We start from the raw sequence: 19,473 nt of genomic DNA on the forward strand, positions 1-19,473 counted from the left end.
AAGGAGCTCTGCTATAATCTATGCATTAGACTCATAATTCAGGCATTATTTATTTGTTTTGGTGATTGTTGTAGGCACCACAACAGGATAACTTCAATTCCATCTCAAAATGTCACTAAGAAACTGTCTTTACAATATCTGTAAGTATTTCTATCAATCTTTTTTGTATTAAAGAATAAGCTTTTAATAATGAGCTAAATACTTTGAACAGTCCTGGTCACTTTCTTCCCATCTTTGTGAGAAAAGAACTGTTGATCCCCTTAGGCCAACAATTTCTGCCATTTTATTTCCTTCAATCAAATAAGACTTAAGTAGAGAATGTAGTTATACATACAGGCGGTATTTAAACCTAGGTGCCTAATTAACTTTTGGAAACAAGTTGATAATCAACTTAGTAGTTGTGATGTATATGGGGCTTGAAAAAAGTAGATTTTCCTTCTAGGCAAGTGACTTTTCATTTTCACATCAGGCAAGTTGTCTGCCAACTGAATTATTAAAAGAGCAAACTAAGACTTGCCCAGGGCAAGCAAAAGAAGAGCAAATTGAACAATTTGGATAGGGGTTAAAATACCCAATTGTGCATATGCTTTGTGGACATTGTAGTGTCATTGGTTGTTGTATTTTGGTGAGATGTAGTTGAAGTAAAACAAGCACATAAAAATTCAAATGACACAAATTATGAAACTGACATGTTATTGTTGAGCTGCTGAAGTGGTGCAAATTTAGTCTACGCTTGGCAATAACTAGTCCTCATGATACTAATAATTCAAAAAGGGGATACATCAAAGGAAAATTTAGTTTGGCCTTGCGCACGATGTTGGTGTACAAATCAAAATTAGCAAAAATCGGATGAAAATTTGTTTTAGAAATGCTGTAATTCCCAGGTTATTAATTTTTTTCTCTTCAAATGAGCACCATCTTGTAGTGATTTTCATGTAGTTTCCTTCCATCTTAGCTACGTCTCAAAAGCGCTTGTGCCTTTCTTGTAAGGAGTCAAAATCACACACTCTCCATTCTAATCTTCGCAAGTAGCGTAACACATCAGGCCGTATTTTACGCTATTCTTATCGCGCCCATTTTAGGCGCGATTTGCTATTTTTGCCTTTTTGGCAAATTTTGCTTTTTGCCAAAATCGCGCACGTTACTCCTTTTGGTGGTTTTTGCTTTTGCCTTTCGCGCCAGCAAAAACATCGCTCCCTTTTGGCTTTTTGCATGTTTTTCCTTTATTCCGAGTCCAGCAAACTGAGTTGGTTCAATTCCGAATGTAAGCTTCCTTAATCATAATACAGGTTTCGCAAGGCAAAGCGTTGCAAATTATTGTTAAAGGAGCTCTTTTGAATCACAAAAATGGAGAAAAGCGTTCTCGAGAACGCCACATGCTAGTAAGTTACGCTATATATCGCTATCAGAGTGCTTACCAAGGATTTGGAAACGATGTAACTTTAAACACACGTTTGTCCAATTTTTGTCCAGCCCGGCGATCTTGAGAAAATGACAGAACAAATCATCTTATGTGGTTTTTTATTTCTTTTTATGCGCACTAAGCAAGCAAGTTCCCTGCATCTTCTTGTCCATTTCGTGTTCATCGCGGCCATTTTGTTATTTACAACAACCCCAAATTATGTCCAAATAAGGAAATGGATGGACGAGTCGAGTTAGACTGGGATTGAAAGGTTTCCCCATGAAGAGAAAACAAAACAAAACATCAATGTGTTGGTTGACCTTTATTACGGTGTTGTTCGCCAACTTTGCGGAAGGATCGGAGAGGATAACGTTCAATCTCAACTGAGCATTCGCCTGTGAAAATAGCATCTCTAAAAGTATCATAAAATGCTCGCTTCGGCTTTTTCTCAGTACTTTGCACCGCTCGTGTACTTCAGCCTTTATTACGGTGTTGTTCGCTAGCGCTCTAGCGGCAAAAGTGCCACGAGGCAAAATTAGCAAAATGACAAAATGGCAAAAATAACGCGGGCCTGAAAGGCAAAAAAAATGCGCAATGCCGGAGGTGCGATTGGCAAAACACAAAATTTGTGCAAAAGGCAAAAAAGGAAAAAAGTGCTCGAAACGTGCGAACAAAGGCGCGATAAAATGACAAAGTTTTTAAATAAAAAACGTGGTCTCACGCTAGTTTTTTAATCATATTTTTTTGACAGATACAACCACAAATGAAAGAATCCCACCATTTTAAAGCAAAATTTAGGTGCACTTTGGAGACACCTTCTTGAATTGAATTGTTCACACTAAGAAGTTAAAAATTATAATAATGCACTTTCCGTTTTGGTCAAAAAATGGGGGAAAAATGCCACTTTTTGCCTAACCTGTTTTCGGAATTTTGTTATTGTTCTTCTAATAAATGTCTTTCAGACGGAAAATTTCGCTTTTTGGGGTGCACATAGATGGAACTTTAATTCTGCGAAGTTTTACGACCACTGGCTTTAAGAATGACGAGAAATAATAAGAAATCTAGCGTGAGACCGTTTTTGTTACGCAATTGTACACCAACATCGTGCGCGAGGCTGTTTGCCATCAAAAAATAATTAATACCAAGAAAATGTATTTCTCCAATCAAATGTTGCAATTTTAAATACTGTTTCTGTGCCAGGCGCTGCACAGGCAAACTTTGTTATGGCTTTTTTTCTTGCCATTCTTCCACTGTAAAAGGATATTCCAATCCAGCAACACTACTAACATACCATCGTCTCCCATCAGGCCTGTTAATGACAGTTTGTGAGCTTTTTTTTTAACAAAATATATTTTTTAGGCTATGACATCGGCAACAGTAAGAAATGCCAGTTCTGCTACCAAACATCAAATTGCCCCTTTCCAAGTGCTCAAGGTTCTTTTGGTAGAAAATAATTTGTTGGGACACCTTTTGCTTTGCCATCCTTTATTTCATCCTGCTTATTTTGGAAAGTCTTGCTGTATGTTTCCACAATCTCACAAATATTCTCCATTTTCCACCACGTGCAGGTGCTTCTTGTCAGAATCATGTGATTTTGGGCTAATCATGTTTCAAAAGCCTGGATCTACACACTGCACTGAAATCAGCTGTTGTTTATGTGAATCAAATCCCTTGGGTTTTTGAATCAAAAATACACGTTACACTGACATGAGACAAAGACTGAAGGAAACTAAAATGTAGTTTTTACCAACATTGACAAGATAGGTTACAGTACGTACTCAGAATCGAATCAACACTGTTAAGTAGGCACTGATAACACACACTCATTTCACCACTAAACACAGTAACTTCTTTTACTTTTTTACCATAGGTTGTTGAGCAGTAATCGTATTTCCAGTATTGGAGTAAAGGCTTTTGCCAACCTAACTTCAGTCCAGTCGCTGTAAGTTGATTTGTAGTCTCATTATGTCTCGTAATGAAACAATTATTCACCCAAAATACAACTTTACATGTATCATTATCATTACCAGGGTCTTTCCGTTGAGTTAGTTAAATGCTAGAAGGAAAAAAAAAAAAAAACAAGGCCAGTAACTACAGTATTTAATATATTTTTGCTGTTATATGTGTAAACATGGCACAAAAATTTTGTTGATATTAGGTCTCTTCAAGTCTCAATTATAGTGTTTAATTATAAATTGTTGGTGAAGCAATTTCCCCTTTTTGAGTGGTTCTGTTCATTTTCATCTCCTGTTGACAAAGTAAGGACAATTTATTTAAATTTGGTGAAGACATGTATGCACTTTTGGGAACTAAAGATTTAAACTATAATGTCAGAAAGCATTCCTAACAGTTGTCTTACTTTTGTCAAGAATGTAAATCACCAGTGAATGAAATATTGAGGTGTCTGTGTGCTATTCCACAGAAAGCTAAGCAGAAACAGACTCACATCTATTCCAGTTCAGGCCTTGAGCCATTTAACCTCATTAAAAAAATTGTAAGTTGCTTATGTGAGATTTATTTAATCATTGATGTTGTATTTGATAAGAGGCTTATCTCATATCTACACCTGCTTCTGGAGTGACCCACATGACAGGTTATTGTCCTTGCATTTCCTGTGGGAGAATAGAGCATAGTACTTTTTATTGGCATGGACTTGTTATTACATTTGATGTGGCAGGCACCTAGCTTTATCACCAATGTATTTGAAGTGTCTATTTTGTTTTGTGCAGATGCTATATACTAAGATTACCTAGACTGTTTATCCATAAAAAATGTCTTGTGTGACCTGCAATGTAGGGCAAAGGAGACATTTTCTGAGTATTTTTTTTAACATTTTAACATTTTCAAATGTATTTTGTCTTTGCAAAGATGTGAAAGTAGATAAGGTTAATATGCATAAGGTATAATTATGTTTAACATGTTGTGACATCATATGGGGAAAACAAAGGTTGTGAAAATACACAGCGCTGTAATTTACATGTATCTTTGCTGTATTTTATATACTTTTGATTGAGGGGATACTTACTTTAATATATACCATTTTCTTCTTGTTTCCTTCAGAGACCTCACAAAAAACTTAATCAGGACAATTAACAGTCCGCTAAAAAGTTTAAAGTCCATAGTCATATTGTAAGTTCTGATTTCATGTGAATAGCCAGTGTAATATTCCATGATCCTGAAAACAATTCTTCACATATTTATTCCAGATTAAAGGAGTTTACTATAGTGGAATGAAAATCTAGCTTAATCGGAGGTATCAGGTTAAGTGAAATCCTCTTAGATCCTATGGGTCACACTTTTTACTTGTTTTTTTATTGTTTTCTAAGCTTTGCTTTTGGAATGAAGTAGCATTTATCACATTCCACAAATGTTTTGGCCACTAATTTATCAGGCAAAATTCAATTTTAATAGTGTGCATGTAGAGGAAAGTTTCACACAAGATCATTACTAAATCTTTGTTCAGGGAAGACATATTAAGGAAGGGAGAAATGTGTTATACATTTTTGGGTGTTATAGGCAGTATAAGTGGGTTATTTTACAGGCATTTTCTCTTTCCTCGTGGGGAATGTTGATGTTACAGACCCATGGCAAAATGACGAGAAGAGAAACTTAATCCATACCATTCAGCTGGTGATTGAGGCTCTCCTTATGAGTAATAATTTTGGAAGTCATACTAGCCTTAATCTGTCTACAGTCATTGGCCTAGCAACTTTGGACTAGGGGTCATGTAGACAAATTGTTTACTGCCAAATGCCTTGTTAGTATGTTGTTTGTAGTATGTTAACTATAAGCAGAACTTATCATGTGTGATTTAATTTTGTAATTGCAGAAAGCTTTCAAAGAATAAAATCAACACAATTGCACATTCCTCCCTTTGGGAAATGAACAATCTCAGAGAACTGTAAGTACAACCACTTTCAAATTCTCCTTAATTGCTAATGTTGTACTTTTTCTATTACTGTTTTTGGACAAATAAGGGTTTATAAAAGGACATGTGAGCTTGTTGTTGATTACCCATATTCTCAGTACCCCTCTATCATGGGTTTCATTAGAAGCCGGCAACCAGCGAAAATTGCTGCCTACTTTGTCAGAATTTACCTCTTACTGCTGCCTACTTTGTCTGTATTATCACCAAATTATTAAAAAATTCATCAGTTTGCTGCCTACTTTAGTTAGCTCAGACGGCTATTTCAAAGCTTATTGAAAACCCTGCTCTACACACATTGTGTTGATATTTTAAGAAGGAATAACTTGTACATTACTGTTGTTTGAAGCTTACAACTGACTTTGAATCTTTCAAGGCACTTGGACAATAATAATTTAACATCTGTTTCCACATCATGGTTCATTGGAGTTTCCGAGCTTCATAAACTGTAAGTTGAAAATGTTTTGCTTGAATTCTTCCCATAGTTGTTTTTCTAGATCAGAAAACATGCTATGACTGCTTATTTGGAGAAATTTCATTCATCGAAGTGTAAGGCATTCATGCAGTCAGTAATAGCATGTAGGCAAAAATAGTGACCTTGGTTTTCAGGGCAAATTAGATGCTGATGAATCTAAAAGCTAAAGGGGTTATTATTTCTCTTAAAAAGACTTGTGTTGCAGGACCTTGCAAGTTTATAGCTTGTGAGTTCTGCAGACACTTGGTAAGCTGGTAGAGTCTTTTTTGTGGGGTGAAAAGCAATTACTTACACCCATTGTCACAAGCCCTTTCTCTGATCCAATTTTCTGTGAGCACATTATTGGCTTTGTTTCAATAAACTCTTGCATGAGTGAGCACACTTGTGGGCTGACCACATGTACACCATGTGCATAATGATGCCTTAGCTCTTGCTTTGTGAGGAACTGCATCTAATGAATCCTGTTTTTCTCCCTGGACAAAACAGTTACCTGAACAACAATCATATACGTATAATTAATAAACGGCCAGGAGGCATGGGATGGAGAGCATTACTGCTTCTCGGAGAGCTGTGAGTTGCTTGTGTTGTCATTTTTTCTTGATTTTGCTCCTTGCAACATCACTGCTTGTTGAAGGATTTAAGAGACCCGGCGCCTAAGAAACGACCGATGATTTCCGGCTAAAAAACAAAATAGGCTGATTTTTATCTCCCAAGTAGAGGTTACCGAATACTATTTAAAAATGAATTTCTTTTGTTTCAGTTTAGCTTTAAACCAAAAATATCGAGCCGCAAACTTTTTCCGTCTGACAGCAGCAAAATCAGGCCGAAAATAAGCCCCCGCAAAATACTGTTCAGAAATTACTATCGCAACGCAAAATAATGAGAAAACTACACAGTGTTGAAGAAAAAGGCCTTTTAATGCAGTATCATTCGATAAACATCAAAAAACTGCCGAAGCGATTAAAAAATAAAGTTTCAAATGTTGCATACTAAATTAGATGGAGCGCTGGAGCTGATTTTAAAATAATTATTTCTCAAAAGTCCAACGCTGTTGAAAGCAATCACAGTGATGAATTAGACATTGGAGGGATACACATCACGTTTCTGGAAAAACATTTTTCGGCCAAAGTATATTGACCTTGTACAAAGCGTTCAAAGTTACCGTGTTTGCCATTATCCTGCTACTTCGGCGAAACACTTTTCTTTTGCCAATACAGCCGTGGATAGCGTGTTAAACGTCACTTTAAACCTTGCTAGGCATTCAAAGACCATCCTGAGTAGAAGGATGTAGAATTGAAAGAGAAAGGAAGATGAAAAATACGCAGAAAAAGAAAATAACTCGAAATTACCGTCTGCTAACGAAAGTTGAATCTGGAAAATGTTGTCGCGTAACAGCGGCCATTGACGTCATTTGTCACGTCAAGTCGCAAGAGCGTGGGAAAACGAGTCTGCAATGTCCTTCGGGCGGTCAGCAGCTAGGGATCCAGTCGTGACCCCATAACTCAGATCACGCTGTGGCCAAACCGGTGTGGCGGTTGGGGAAGTTTTTCTTTTTGAGTGACCATCATTGGTGAAAAATAACATAACATTGTTCCACTAAATGTTTTCTGGCCGGGAAAAATTGTTTTCCTATTTGGGCATTCGTTTGCATTCCGCCGCTATTTGTACAAATGACGTCAATGGCCGCTGTCACGCGACAACATTTGCGAGATTCAACTTTCGTTAGCAGATGGTAATTTCGAGTTATTTTCTTTTTCTGCGTATTTTTCATCTTCCTGTCTCTTTCAATTCTACGTCCTTCTACTCAGGATGGTCTTTGAATGCCTAGCAAGGTTTAAAGTGGCGTTTAACACGCTATCCACGGCCGTATTGGCAAAAGAGAAGTGTTTCGCCGAAGTAGCAGGATAACGGTAAACACGGTAACTTTGAACGCTTTGTACAAGGTCAATATACTTTGGCCGAAAAATGTTTTTCCAGAGACGTGATGTGTATCCCTCCAATGTCTAATTCATCACTGTGATTGCTTTCAAAAGCGTTGAACTTTTGAGAAATAATTATTTTAAAATCAGCTCCAACACTCCATCTAATTTAGTATGCAACATTTGAAACTTTATTTTTTAATCGCTTCGGCAGTTTTTTGATGTTTATCGAATGATATTGCAGTAAAAGACCTTTTTCTTCAACACTGTGTAGTTTTCTCATTATTTTGCGTTGCGATAGAAATTTCTGAACAGTATTTTGCGGGGCCTTATTTTCAGCCTGATTTTGCTGCTATCAGACGGAAAAAGTTTGCAGCTCGATATTTTTGGTTTAAAGCTAAACTGAAACAAAAGAAATTCATTTTTAAATAGTATTCGGTAACCTCTACTTGGGAGATAAAAATCGGCCGATTTTATTTTTTAGCCGGAAATCATCGGTCGTTTCTTAGGCGCAGGGCCTCTTAATTAGGAGGTTGGAACAAAAACTTTTACTTTGTCATGATATTCCTGCAGGCTATTTCTATTTTATAATTTTTGTTGTTTTCCTTGCAGAAATCTTGCCCAGAATGAACTTTCTCACATTGATGTGACAACATTTGCCCATCTTTCAACATTACAGAGACTGTAAGTGTTGAGTAGTATCTGTGTAAGGCTTGTATACTTAGCTTGCTTATTTGGCAGCTTCTTTGCTGATGGAGGTTCAACTACATGTACGTATGACAAACAACGACGCTTATTTTGCAGAAACCTGGGCAGTAACCGTATTTATCACATGGCAGAGGGGGCATTTGCTGACTTAAACTCCTTAGTCATGTTGTAAGTCTGTATATTATAATTGTTAAAAGTTTACACCGTGATATTTGTTGGGATCTTCTATTTTGTTTCATTTCTTTCCTTCCTTTTCTGTTTCAGGGGTGAACTATTTACTTAGTGGTGAATTTACTATCAAATCAGAATAGAGTTTGTAATAATGTATTGGCAATGTTAATGTTTGTTCTATCCAAAGAAATAAATTTGGGAACACATGTTGTTCAGATTTTGCTATCATTATGATGCCTGTCGTGAATGCAAAGGCAATTAATCACAAATTGAAAATTTTGACTGAATTGATTCTAAGCTTGGTTTAAAATGACAAAATGTGGCTTGTAAGAAATACACTGTATGTTGTTTATGTTGGTTGACGGAAATAACCCCTGAAATGCTTGGTATCTTATAATTATTTTACTTGCTTGCACATCAGGGACCTGAGCAATAATGCGCTTTCATCAACAGTAGAAGGAATGAATGGAGCTTTCACAGGGCTTCAGAAGTTAATCATGTTGTGAGTACTTTGGTTTATTTGTATTAGGTTTGCTGCCATTGAGTTATTGAATGTATCATTACAACAAGATCATTGTGATATGTTGGGCCAGAATAATAGTTTTAAATTAACTTGGTACATGTATTTCCTATTGTACATGTACTATAGCTCATAAACTGTGTAAACCACGCATCAAAATGTTCAGGACTATTCCTTGATGAAGTAACTAGTAAAATGATAGGAAAATTCCATTACTAATTAAAAGAAGCAGAACAGTTTCACAATCAGGATGACTCCTGCCAAAGTTGTTGCTTTGGAGGTCTCCTTAAATCACTATAATCATGACACATAAGGTCTATTCACTCCTTTGTTTCATCTCAAGAATCTTCTTGAATTTTTTGGCCTTGAAAAGCTCACCATACCTACAACTTTATAAAATAAATCAGGAATCAAATCCATCAAGCATCATTGCACCCACCCTGTTGACATGGCCACAACGTCGATGTAGATGTTACTATGGCTTGGCATTTTGTATTATGTATTCATTTCATTTTAATGACAGCATGTGTGATTTGTTGGTGATAAGAAATCTAAGCCTGTCTAACATAATGTGCTGTGTTTCCTACTTTGCAAGTTTCCTTGGGAGATATAAAATGATTTAAGAATATATCTTTTTCAGGAGACTTGATGGAAATCGTATCACCTGGATAGCTGCTAATGCATTTTCTGGACTAAAAGCCATGCAAAGTTTGTGAGTATATTTGCTGCCCGTAGAGGGCAGCCTCCCTTTTCTGTGTTGATATCTCGCCTTGAGATTGTCTGTTTGTAGGCAGTTCTAAGGCCCCACTGTGTAGAAATCTGCAAATCTGTGACCTCGTGCTTGATCGTTCATACCTTGTACGTTATAGCGAAATAATATACGTTGAAGGGAAGTTTTTTACTGAAATGGTACGTTACTCAGTAGCTTGTCATGTTAGGTGTAAATTTAAGTATTTCAGGAAGTATTCATCAAGGTAGGGAATGTTTTAGTGATTAATCAAGAGGAAGACAATGTTCTTTCACGAGTCTCACCGTGTGGCTGTTCCATGAGTATTGCCCATGCAGCAAGGTAAACAGACTGATTGAAATTATAATTTGCCCAACAAGGCAAATAAAACAAGTGAATTGCCCAGCAAGGTGAACGAGCTGAATTCTAATTTGCCAAACATGACGAATAACACAAGAGAAAATTTTTGGCCTGGGAGCCAGGCGAACAAATTGAATTCTAATTTGCCCAGAGGCAAATGAAACAAGCAAATTACCTAAGGAGGCAAACAAACGGAATAACAATACTTAAATTTACACTTGACATGACAAGCTACTCAGTAACTTACCATTTTTGTAAAAACAAAATATCTATCACGTTTTGATAACAGTTTATCAAAAATGATAAATAAATTTGTCATTATTGAAAATTATTTCATCAGCATTTATTGCAAGTGCTAGACATCTACAGTGTTATTTATTGTCAATATACAGTTTTTACTGTCCATGTTACATGAGTGTTTCAACTAAACTATCTATCACATTTGATAGCAGTTTATCAGAAGAATAATGCTGATTATATTATTGACAATTATTTCATCAGAATTTGTTGTAAGTAATACAAATCTACAAAGAGTCAAAAAAATCAAATGTACCAGTAAAAAGAAATTGTTTGAGTTACATGTAAACATTACCCTTGTCTGTTTGGGTTTGTTAGATACTAATCCGGTTAAAATAAGTGAGTGCAAAGCTGTAAAAACTTGTACCTTAAGAAGGAAAACAAGGTTTAAATAAAAACTACAATAGAATTCAATTTCAAACTTGCTTATTTCTATGACATTAATGTACTGCAAGTGAATATATGAAATATATTGCGGGTATATTATGGGTACATTACGGGAATATTACGAACTCACAGCATGATCAGCTCTCAGTTGGCTTGATAGCTCAGTTGGTAGAGCACTGCACTGCTATTGCAGAGGTCATGGGTTCGAATCCTGTTCAGGCCTGAATTTTTTTCATTTCCAATATGGAACCACTAGTTATTATCACTAATCAATATGCAATCTTCCTTAGAAAAAGTTTGCAAACTTGTCCAAAAAATTCAAACAAAGTTGTAAAAAAGACAGCAATGAAAACGTTTGGCTCAATCTGTGCACACCTTCAAAGGACCAAAGCAATATTATTCCCCTGGTATCCACTGATCAAGCAAGTTCATCTGTGGTTTCCATACAGATATTTCTCTAAATGTGATGAAAACACAAGTTTACATCATACAGGTAATGTAAATCTCAAATTGTAGTGTGACCGTTATGCTATACATACTATTCTTTTTTCAGGAATCTTTCTGCAAATATCATAACATCTATTGAGAAGAATGCCTTCCTGGAAATGGAGAATCTTCAGTACCTGTAAGTAGGCTTTAGTTATGGCTACACAAGGAAATTTTGCATGCATGAGCATATTATTTCACAGGGTTCTGGATCAATAAGTTTTTAAGGCAGGGTGTCAATAAGGAATTCCAGTGGGTCAATTGCCACTGATCCCACCGAAATAATCTTTATAAATTTTTTCTTAATTTGTTGGGTCATGCAGCTGATCTTGTTGGGTTTTTGACCTGAGTCCCCTCACTTCTCTGGAATGCTGATTTAACTTTGATATTAAAATAAATACAAGAACAGAGAACTGTCGCCTGTCGTTGTCAATCATATAAATGGATGTGAAAATTTGAAACCATTGAAATTTAACTGCAAGATTTTATTACAGTTCGTTTGTGTAAGTCTTGACTCTTCAAACTGTGAGGAAAATTAATTCCATGCCTATTTTTTTGATGATTGATGCTTGAGATCACATGAGGACCTGCAATGGACTTCTAAAATGTGGAACTTGTGGTTGTAATTAGTAATTAGGGTTCTGTTTTTGGTAACAGATATTTAAACACAACACACCTTCTTTGTAACTGTGAACTCAGCTGGCTTCCTGTCTGGATTGAGAGTAAACAGTTCAAGTCAAATGTACGTGCTCTCTGTCTTCACCCTAAACAACTGGAAAGAAGAAGTATCTTCAACCTTACCTATTCAGAATTTGTTTGTGGTAAGTGGTGAAACAGTTATGACTGGTAACATGTTTTGCTTCTCTGGACCTCTATAAAAGGGCCTCAGTTGTTCATGTTTCTTGAATACATAAGGGGCGCTGACATTATACACCACCAAACAAGTGTAATAAATGTCTAGCCCCCCCCCCCCCCCCCCTCTTCCTCACACACTAGCTCCCACATGTGTAAGAAATAAGGAGAGGCTCAAATACTTAACCAGTGTTGTCAGCGGACACCAACCAGTTGTCACCAGTCTTAGCAGACTTAATGAGGGACCACCTACACACACACACACACACCCACCTATCCACACACTCAACCAGACTAAACGAGAGACTACATTTACCTTCAGTTATTTACATACTTGCCCACCCGTCTGCCAAAACTTTACCTCAGGGTAATGTATCTGATCCACAGATGAGAGTGATGCTAAACCAGAGATAATAATACACCCAGAAGGGCATAAAGTGCTCCTAGGTCAGAACGTTACACTGCGGTGTGTTGTCTCACAGAAGAATCATACTATCAGGGTCAACTGGACTAAAAACAACAAGCCATTGGCGGGGGCTTACATCATAAACCATGCCAAGGTGAGATGTTAGCTTGTGTGATAGGCATTAACGTGTTGATGAATTCCTCTGAACCCAGCTTGCTACCCTGTGGTGGCAAAAATAGTTTACTTGTGAGAATACAAGATGTAACCTAAGCAATCATGTTTTATCTTGACCATACTGTCACCGTTAGGCTTAGTTTTCAATTCAATTCCCAGTCTCCATCAACTTGCAGATACTTGTTTTCAATTTCATAACAACCGCTGGAAAAGGCCCTCCCCTACTATCAATCATACTTGATAGACTAGCATCCCACAGTGTATCCACTGTACTTGTAGGAGTAGCAGTGCTGGTCCTTGTTTCAAAGCCCAGTGTCAGTTTTGATCAGCCAGTAAGCTTAATCTCAGTCTTATGTACTTCCATGTATTCCTGTACAGTCCAAAGATGGAGAAACAGCAACATACACCAGTGAGCTAAACCTGGTATCAGTGACAGATAAAGACAATGGATATTATCAGTGTGTGGCATCCAATCACTTCACACCTGTCTCATCTAAAATGGCGCACATCACAGTGTTAGGTTAGTGTCAAACCTGCAAGTAAACAACCTATTTTCTCCTGATGTTGTAGTGACTTATTTACAGTTCAGTTTTAAGTGAAATGACAGTTTACTACCATACATGACTAGCTCTGCTGGTGGCAGCAACAATTAAACACTGCACTTTGATTGGCTGCCCAGACAGGCAAGATGGGGCTGTCTTTCCCAGGGTTGTCACTAAGCGCCGGCTGCCAGCGAAATTTGTCAGCAGAGAAAGAGGTGATCGAAGGTGAAAGAGGTTTTTCGGTTGCGCTAACGCACGTACAATCATTCAAATCTGAACCATATCGAACCGTCTAAATGAAAAGTTTGGAATCAATTCCTGACTACCATGAGCATCGGTGCCACCATAACAAGTAAAAAAATTGAAATTTAGTCTTGTTTGGAACACTTGTTTAGCGTGTTCTCTTTCCATGTACTGCGTCTGCCATCTTGTAAACATGAAGCTTGGTAACCCCGCATTCAAGGTATTGCAAAAGATTGGAGACAAAAATTTTGTTTAAGGTCCCTTGTGAAAAATGGTGACCGGTTCAATGAAAATCATAGCCAGTAGACTAAGTTTCTTAGCTACAACCCTGCTTGCTCACTCCGAATAACAAACACAGACTGATTTCCAACTACCTGATTCCAGAAATGCAATGAGAACTGTTGCACTACTTTGGTTTCCTTACATTTGAGGCAAACTTCAAAACATTTCTTGGGCAAATCCCTGGTAATCCTTTTTTCTTGCTAGCTACACACGTCCAACAAATTTCATCTGTACATTAGTTCACCATCACAAACTCTTCCTTGTGAAACTGAGTTTGGTGTGAATGTTAAGGAAGTTAAATTAATTCAAAGGGTTAGGTCATTTGATGTTTGTAATGCTAGCACAATGTAGAATGGCATGATCAGGTCTTTTTTGAACAAGATTGGCTGTCCCTAGTCTGTACTTTTTAGAGCTTCATGGAGATATATTGGCGTGTTATCACTAGAGGAATTTTTGTAATTTAAAATATGGGGCGGTTTTGGTTTTTAACTTAGAACAGGAGTATATGGAATGGTAAATATACTTATTCTAGGACTTACATGTATGGTGACATCTGTGTCTCATGTCTCTTTCTTTTTTTGGTAGTGTTTCCTAAGCTTATAGAGAAACCATCCAATGTGTCTGTTGTGGCAGGCAAAACATTTGAACTGCACTGCCAAGCTCAGGGTCAGCCTGAACCTGTTCTGTCATGGCAGAAGGATGGAGGGACAAGTTTTCCTGCTGCAGATGACAGAAGGATGGATTTTGTACCTGCAAGTAAAGTGTATGTGATCAGAAATGCTCAGCCTGGGGACACTGGAAAATACACCTGCAGTGCTAAGAATGAAGCTGGTTTTGTTAATGCCACAGCTTTTGTTACTGTGCTCGGTAAGGGAACTCCTATCATTTCCAGTGCTGAAGAGCTAATAATCTGTAATGACCACTTGGCATATAAGTAACGTTTCACAGAAAAGGTTACAATTGTTGCAGCAGGTTATGAAGCCAACGTACAGCTTTTTAACAGTCGCGATCATGAATGGCATGCTCAGGAGTCCTTTGATTTAGTGTAATAAAATATTTTAAGAATACATGGTAATACATTAAAGCTTATAAAGAATGCATTCATGCCTCAATTGAAGCTGTTTAGATAGAAGCAAAAACAGAATTCACTTGCCCGACTTCAAAATCTACCAGCCCTGGACTATCGGACATGACTTCCTTTGCATGTTGAACAGCTATGAACGTCAAATTTCCTCCTCAAAACACCAGTTCAAAGTCGGACCTACAGGTCAGAATAATCCAATAAGACGATAACCTTATCTTCACTGAGACTTAAAGAAACGTGTTTTATTACATCTAGAACCACCGCATTTCGTGCGTCCCATGAGGAGTGAAGTTGTGGTGTCCATTGGTGATAGTGTTGTGTTGCAGTGTGTGGCCAGCGGTGCTCCGATGCCTTCCATTCTTTGGATCAAAGATGGTAATATAGTTGTAAAAAGCAGTCATGTTGTGTTTGCCGAGGCAGGACAGTTCCTGGTGATCGCTGAGGCAAAGGAAGAAGACAGGGGGGATTATGCTTGTGAAGCTACAAACTCCCAAGGAACTGTTAGACAAAGAACGCAGCTGTTTGTAGAAACAGGTATGTGGTTGATTCTTCATCGCCAAATCGCCATGTTGGCCATGTTGAATCCCATGCAAGCGAAGTCTGTAGCCATTCAAATTATTTTATAATATAGCTCACGTGCTAGTCCAACCTAATTCCTATTGAGCCATCATGAACGAAATCGCCGTGCGTATATAACATGACGTGTGCAGTTTCAATTTAGCTGCGAGTTCCTTTTGTGATCAATAGACTATCTTTTTCTTCCACTGAAACGTGGACAAAACAAAACGGAAAACCGTTTACAGAAAGAAACGTTACTGACAATCATTTGTGCTAACTTATCTGCTACCCTTTGAATCCTTCTGTGATCTTTTATGCGCTATCTATTTTTAAAAAGCTTCTGTGTTAATTATTAAATTAATTATTATTTTAACAGATTAATAATAAACGCAATAACGTCTTTGAAAAGTGGGCGGGACCGGGATTTCAATGCAAAAACAGGCGGGATGGCGGGATTAACAGGAAAAAATGTGCGGGGAAGAGGGATCTGAGAACCCTGTTGTGGACCTTGGCTAGTTCCTAGGCCTCATATTTCGCCGCAGTCAATCGTTTCGGGTCAGTGGTCTGGGGCGAAAAGTGTGGCGTAGACAAAAACCCAAAAATTGAGACAGTTCGTCTCAATTTTTCACTGAGCCGCTTTTGTGCGATCGTGACTAAAACACCACACGAGTACAAATTAATTTTGTCGTGTGATCGGGTCATGTGCACACACACGCGAGCGAGCCCAAGTGCAATGAAATAAAATGAATTTTCTTAATAGCAAACAACTGAATTATCGTGTCATAATTTTGTGAGGCAGACAACTGTAACCAAACAAACTTCTTCCTTCTTATATTTTAGTGGCACAGACACCATCTCCTCGAAGCATAAAACTGTACTTTGGACTGTTCTTTGGTCTTTCCCACATAATTAGATACTCTCGAAGCGTAAACAGTCAACTGTCACCTTATTTTTTAAACTATTTCTCTCATCTGTCTCGCCCGGCTCTCGATGTCCGACTCTCGAATCACAATGAGAGAGGATGATCAGGAAATACTCGTAGTCTGCCCGTTTATTAATTTTGATTGATTATTTTACCTTTTATTACCGTATGTATCGTCGCATCACATCATTACATCAGCGCTCAGGTCTGTTTGTGTGGGTGTTGCAGAGGCGCATGTGTGTGGTAAGCGCGCGTGTCTGGCACTTGTGGGTGCTCGTGTGTGTGTGTGTGTACAAGATAAAAATGAAATGTAAAGAGAAAAATGGTACATTTCATGTTAATTACCCTCCTGCCATCATATGTTGCTCCTATGTACTCGTATGTTACTCGTATGTACTCGCATGTTACTTGTATGTACTCGTATATTAATCGTATGTTACTCGTATGTTAATCGCATGTACTCTTATGTTACTCGTATGCACTCGTTGGTACTCATATGTTACTCGTATGTATTCGTGTGGTGTTTTAGTCACGATTATTTCTTGCCGCAGAAGAGAATTCTCTGGGCATTTCTGGGACGGTGATGTTTACTGGTCTAGTTAAACGTCTCATTTGGATCTAAACGGACATTTATCGAGTCAGAAGCATGACCGCTTTCAAACCACAGGCAAATACTGATTACTCAAATTATACGTTGAACTCACTATCTGTTTTCTGATTAGTCGAAAGCGTACAGTGAAATTTCGAAATCAGCGCCTGTGACGTTATCTCTGCAGATTATATAGTAATCATGTCAAGGACACTCAAAGTCACGGGTAATCATGTCAAGTTCGCGTGCTTTGTGTTGCTTGCCTTCAGTGGTGAATCAAAAACATGACTTCTATTTTTTTCGTTCAATGTATAATAAAACAATTATTAGATTCGGTTTATGTGATATCCACAATAATCAAGGTCTCTGTAAGGGTTATCAACCTCAACCTTGGGCTTGGGCTGATAACCCCTACCTCGACCTTGATTATTCTGGATGTCACAGAAACCTCATCCAACAATTGCTTATTATTATTCATTGAACTCACTATCTCTTTTCTGATTGGCCGAAAGCGTACAGTGAATGTTCGAATCACCACCTTTGACGTCATCAAGCTGCAGATTGTACAATCATCATGTCAAGGACACTCAAGGTCACGGGTAATCATGTCATGTATGACCGCGGTGCATGATTTCTAAGGGTAATCATGTCAAGTTCGCGCGCTTTGTGTTGCTTGCCGTTATAGTGAAGAAGCAAAAGCATGACTTCCATTTTTTTTTTCGTTCAATGTGTAATAAAACAATTATTGGATTCGGTTTATGTGATATCCAGAATAATCAAGGTCTCGGTAAGGGTTATCAGCCTCAGCCTTGGGCTTCTGCTGATAATCCCTACCTCGACCTTGATCATTCTGGATATCACAAAAACCTCATCCAGTAATTGTTTAATATTGAAGCCTTTGAAGGTTTCTATTACATATAACCGTAGCGCTTGATCAAAGAAAAACAATAATATACCAAACTTCTTCAATTTCGGGTTCAAGAGTAAGCTAGAGTAGCTTTCTAGTTCGACCGCTATGCAATAAAAAGAATTCGCTCGCAGCGCTGTCTTATAACCAACAAGTTTTATAACCAACAAGTGCGAAGTTAGAGCGGTTTTCATTTTAGTATCGAAAGTAATTAGACAGTTACTTTGGTTTGCGGTTTGAGATTGGCTGAGTAGTCTAATTGGTAAGTAATTGGTTTGGTTTTGGTTTTACGACACTCAATTGAAAACCGCTCTAACTTAGCCTTGCATTTAATTTCTATTCGTACATCTCTGGACGAACCACTTAACCACAGGCCTATTTTACTAAACAACAACGTAATACAGCAATCTTTTCTAGAATTCTCTTTAATATACATGTAACGAGATAAAAAGAACACGTCAAATCGTCCTGGCCTTGGACTTTGCACTCATATCACGAGGCAGCGACGCAAATTATTATTTCATCACGACAAGCGCTATTAGAACTGAACTCCGTGAAACACACAGATATTTCGACAGATTTCTAATGTCAAATTCGTACAGAAGCCAAATATTCTTCCAGTTTTCGGTTCAGAAGAGTCGGAACTATTAAAACATTCCGTAGCATTAGAAACTTGATAAAATTGGTTGCTTAGGCTTCCAGTTGAGGTGCATGTCAAATAAAAAAGTTTGTATGAGAAGCATATTAATAGTGCTAACCGTAAGTTCTAAGGAAATTGTTCTTCTGTACCAAACTGCAGCAAACTTGCTAAAAGGTACAGTTTCCCATTCCTATGAGTTGCAACAATTAGCATCTTCTCCGATTGAGTTATTTCGGATGAGAATGTTTGAAGTTGTCTGAACAGCAAAGTCGATCGAGTTAATGAGCCCCTTCGGCTTCCTGTTGTACGTAAAAATTTGCGATTGAAATCCCTGAAGCTTAGCAAAATTAACAACAAGCACTGCTGCTGATCCAAACGCATGCGCATTCGTCTAGGCTACTCCGTGCCGTTCGTCTGGGATACGTCACCGAAATCAATTGAACGCGAAGGCCTGGGAGAAAGCCGTTCGGCAATGTGAAAATTATTCCGAAGAATCCAAACCTTTGACTTGTGCTTTTGTTTGTCTACATTTTCATTAAGTATTTTTGACTTTGTTTGCCTACATTTTCATCAAAATCATAAAAATTACAATTTCCTAAATTGTGATTGGTTTAGAATCTCCTATTTTCTTCTAATTCACTTGCCAAGTTGTTATCGGACAAATCAATAAGCCAATCACATTCAAAGTTTTAGTTTAAATTAACCAATCACATTCAACGTTGTAGTTTTATTTCAGTGCGACATTAAACAGTTTACGCCTCCTTTGTCAGTCTGTTAATGCAAATTTTCCCTTTCTTTCATAACTTGGCTATTCTTCTTTTCTCGGAAATTGTAATTTTTATGATTAATTGGTATTAAAACTTCATGTCGTCCAATTCGGTCTGTAATCATACTCGT

At 37.7% G+C, this 19,473-nt stretch overlaps 1 protein-coding gene, 1 long non-coding RNA gene and 1 other non-coding gene across 3 annotated transcripts in view; all 3 read left to right on the forward strand.

Moving 5' to 3' along the window:
• Positions 1-19,473, forward strand: part of LOC110055353 (uncharacterized) — a 37,401-nt gene that overhangs the window by 13,891 nt on the left and 4,037 nt on the right. Inside the window, exons 4-20 of the mRNA XM_020761738.2 lie at positions 75-140; positions 3,273-3,344; positions 3,825-3,896; positions 4,463-4,531; positions 5,232-5,303; positions 5,704-5,775; positions 6,289-6,372; positions 8,334-8,405; positions 8,526-8,597; positions 9,022-9,102; positions 9,761-9,832; positions 11,445-11,516; positions 12,035-12,198; positions 12,617-12,789; positions 13,188-13,329; positions 14,462-14,743; positions 15,216-15,494. Coding sequence (XP_020617397.1) covers positions 75-140; positions 3,273-3,344; positions 3,825-3,896; positions 4,463-4,531; positions 5,232-5,303; positions 5,704-5,775; positions 6,289-6,372; positions 8,334-8,405; positions 8,526-8,597; positions 9,022-9,102; positions 9,761-9,832; positions 11,445-11,516; positions 12,035-12,198; positions 12,617-12,789; positions 13,188-13,329; positions 14,462-14,743; positions 15,216-15,494 — 1,916 coding nt within the window. The remainder of the gene's footprint in view (positions 1-74; positions 141-3,272; positions 3,345-3,824; positions 3,897-4,462; positions 4,532-5,231; positions 5,304-5,703; positions 5,776-6,288; positions 6,373-8,333; positions 8,406-8,525; positions 8,598-9,021; positions 9,103-9,760; positions 9,833-11,444; positions 11,517-12,034; positions 12,199-12,616; positions 12,790-13,187; positions 13,330-14,461; positions 14,744-15,215; positions 15,495-19,473) is intronic.
• Positions 6,379-8,138, forward strand: LOC149100910 (uncharacterized). Its single transcript, XR_016202992.1, has 2 exons — positions 6,379-7,534; positions 7,611-8,138. It is a non-coding gene; the product is annotated as an uncharacterized LOC149100910 (long non-coding RNA).
• On the forward strand, positions 11,042-11,114 carry Trnas-gcu (transfer RNA serine (anticodon GCU)). Its single transcript has one exon. It is a non-coding gene; the product is annotated as a tRNA-Ser (tRNA).

This window comes from Orbicella faveolata, unplaced genomic scaffold (assembly GCF_042242905.1).
Source record: "Orbicella faveolata isolate gen_17 unplaced genomic scaffold, um_ofav_v1 contig_4, whole genome shotgun sequence".
Lineage (NCBI taxonomy): Eukaryota > Metazoa > Cnidaria > Anthozoa > Scleractinia > Merulinidae > Orbicella > Orbicella faveolata.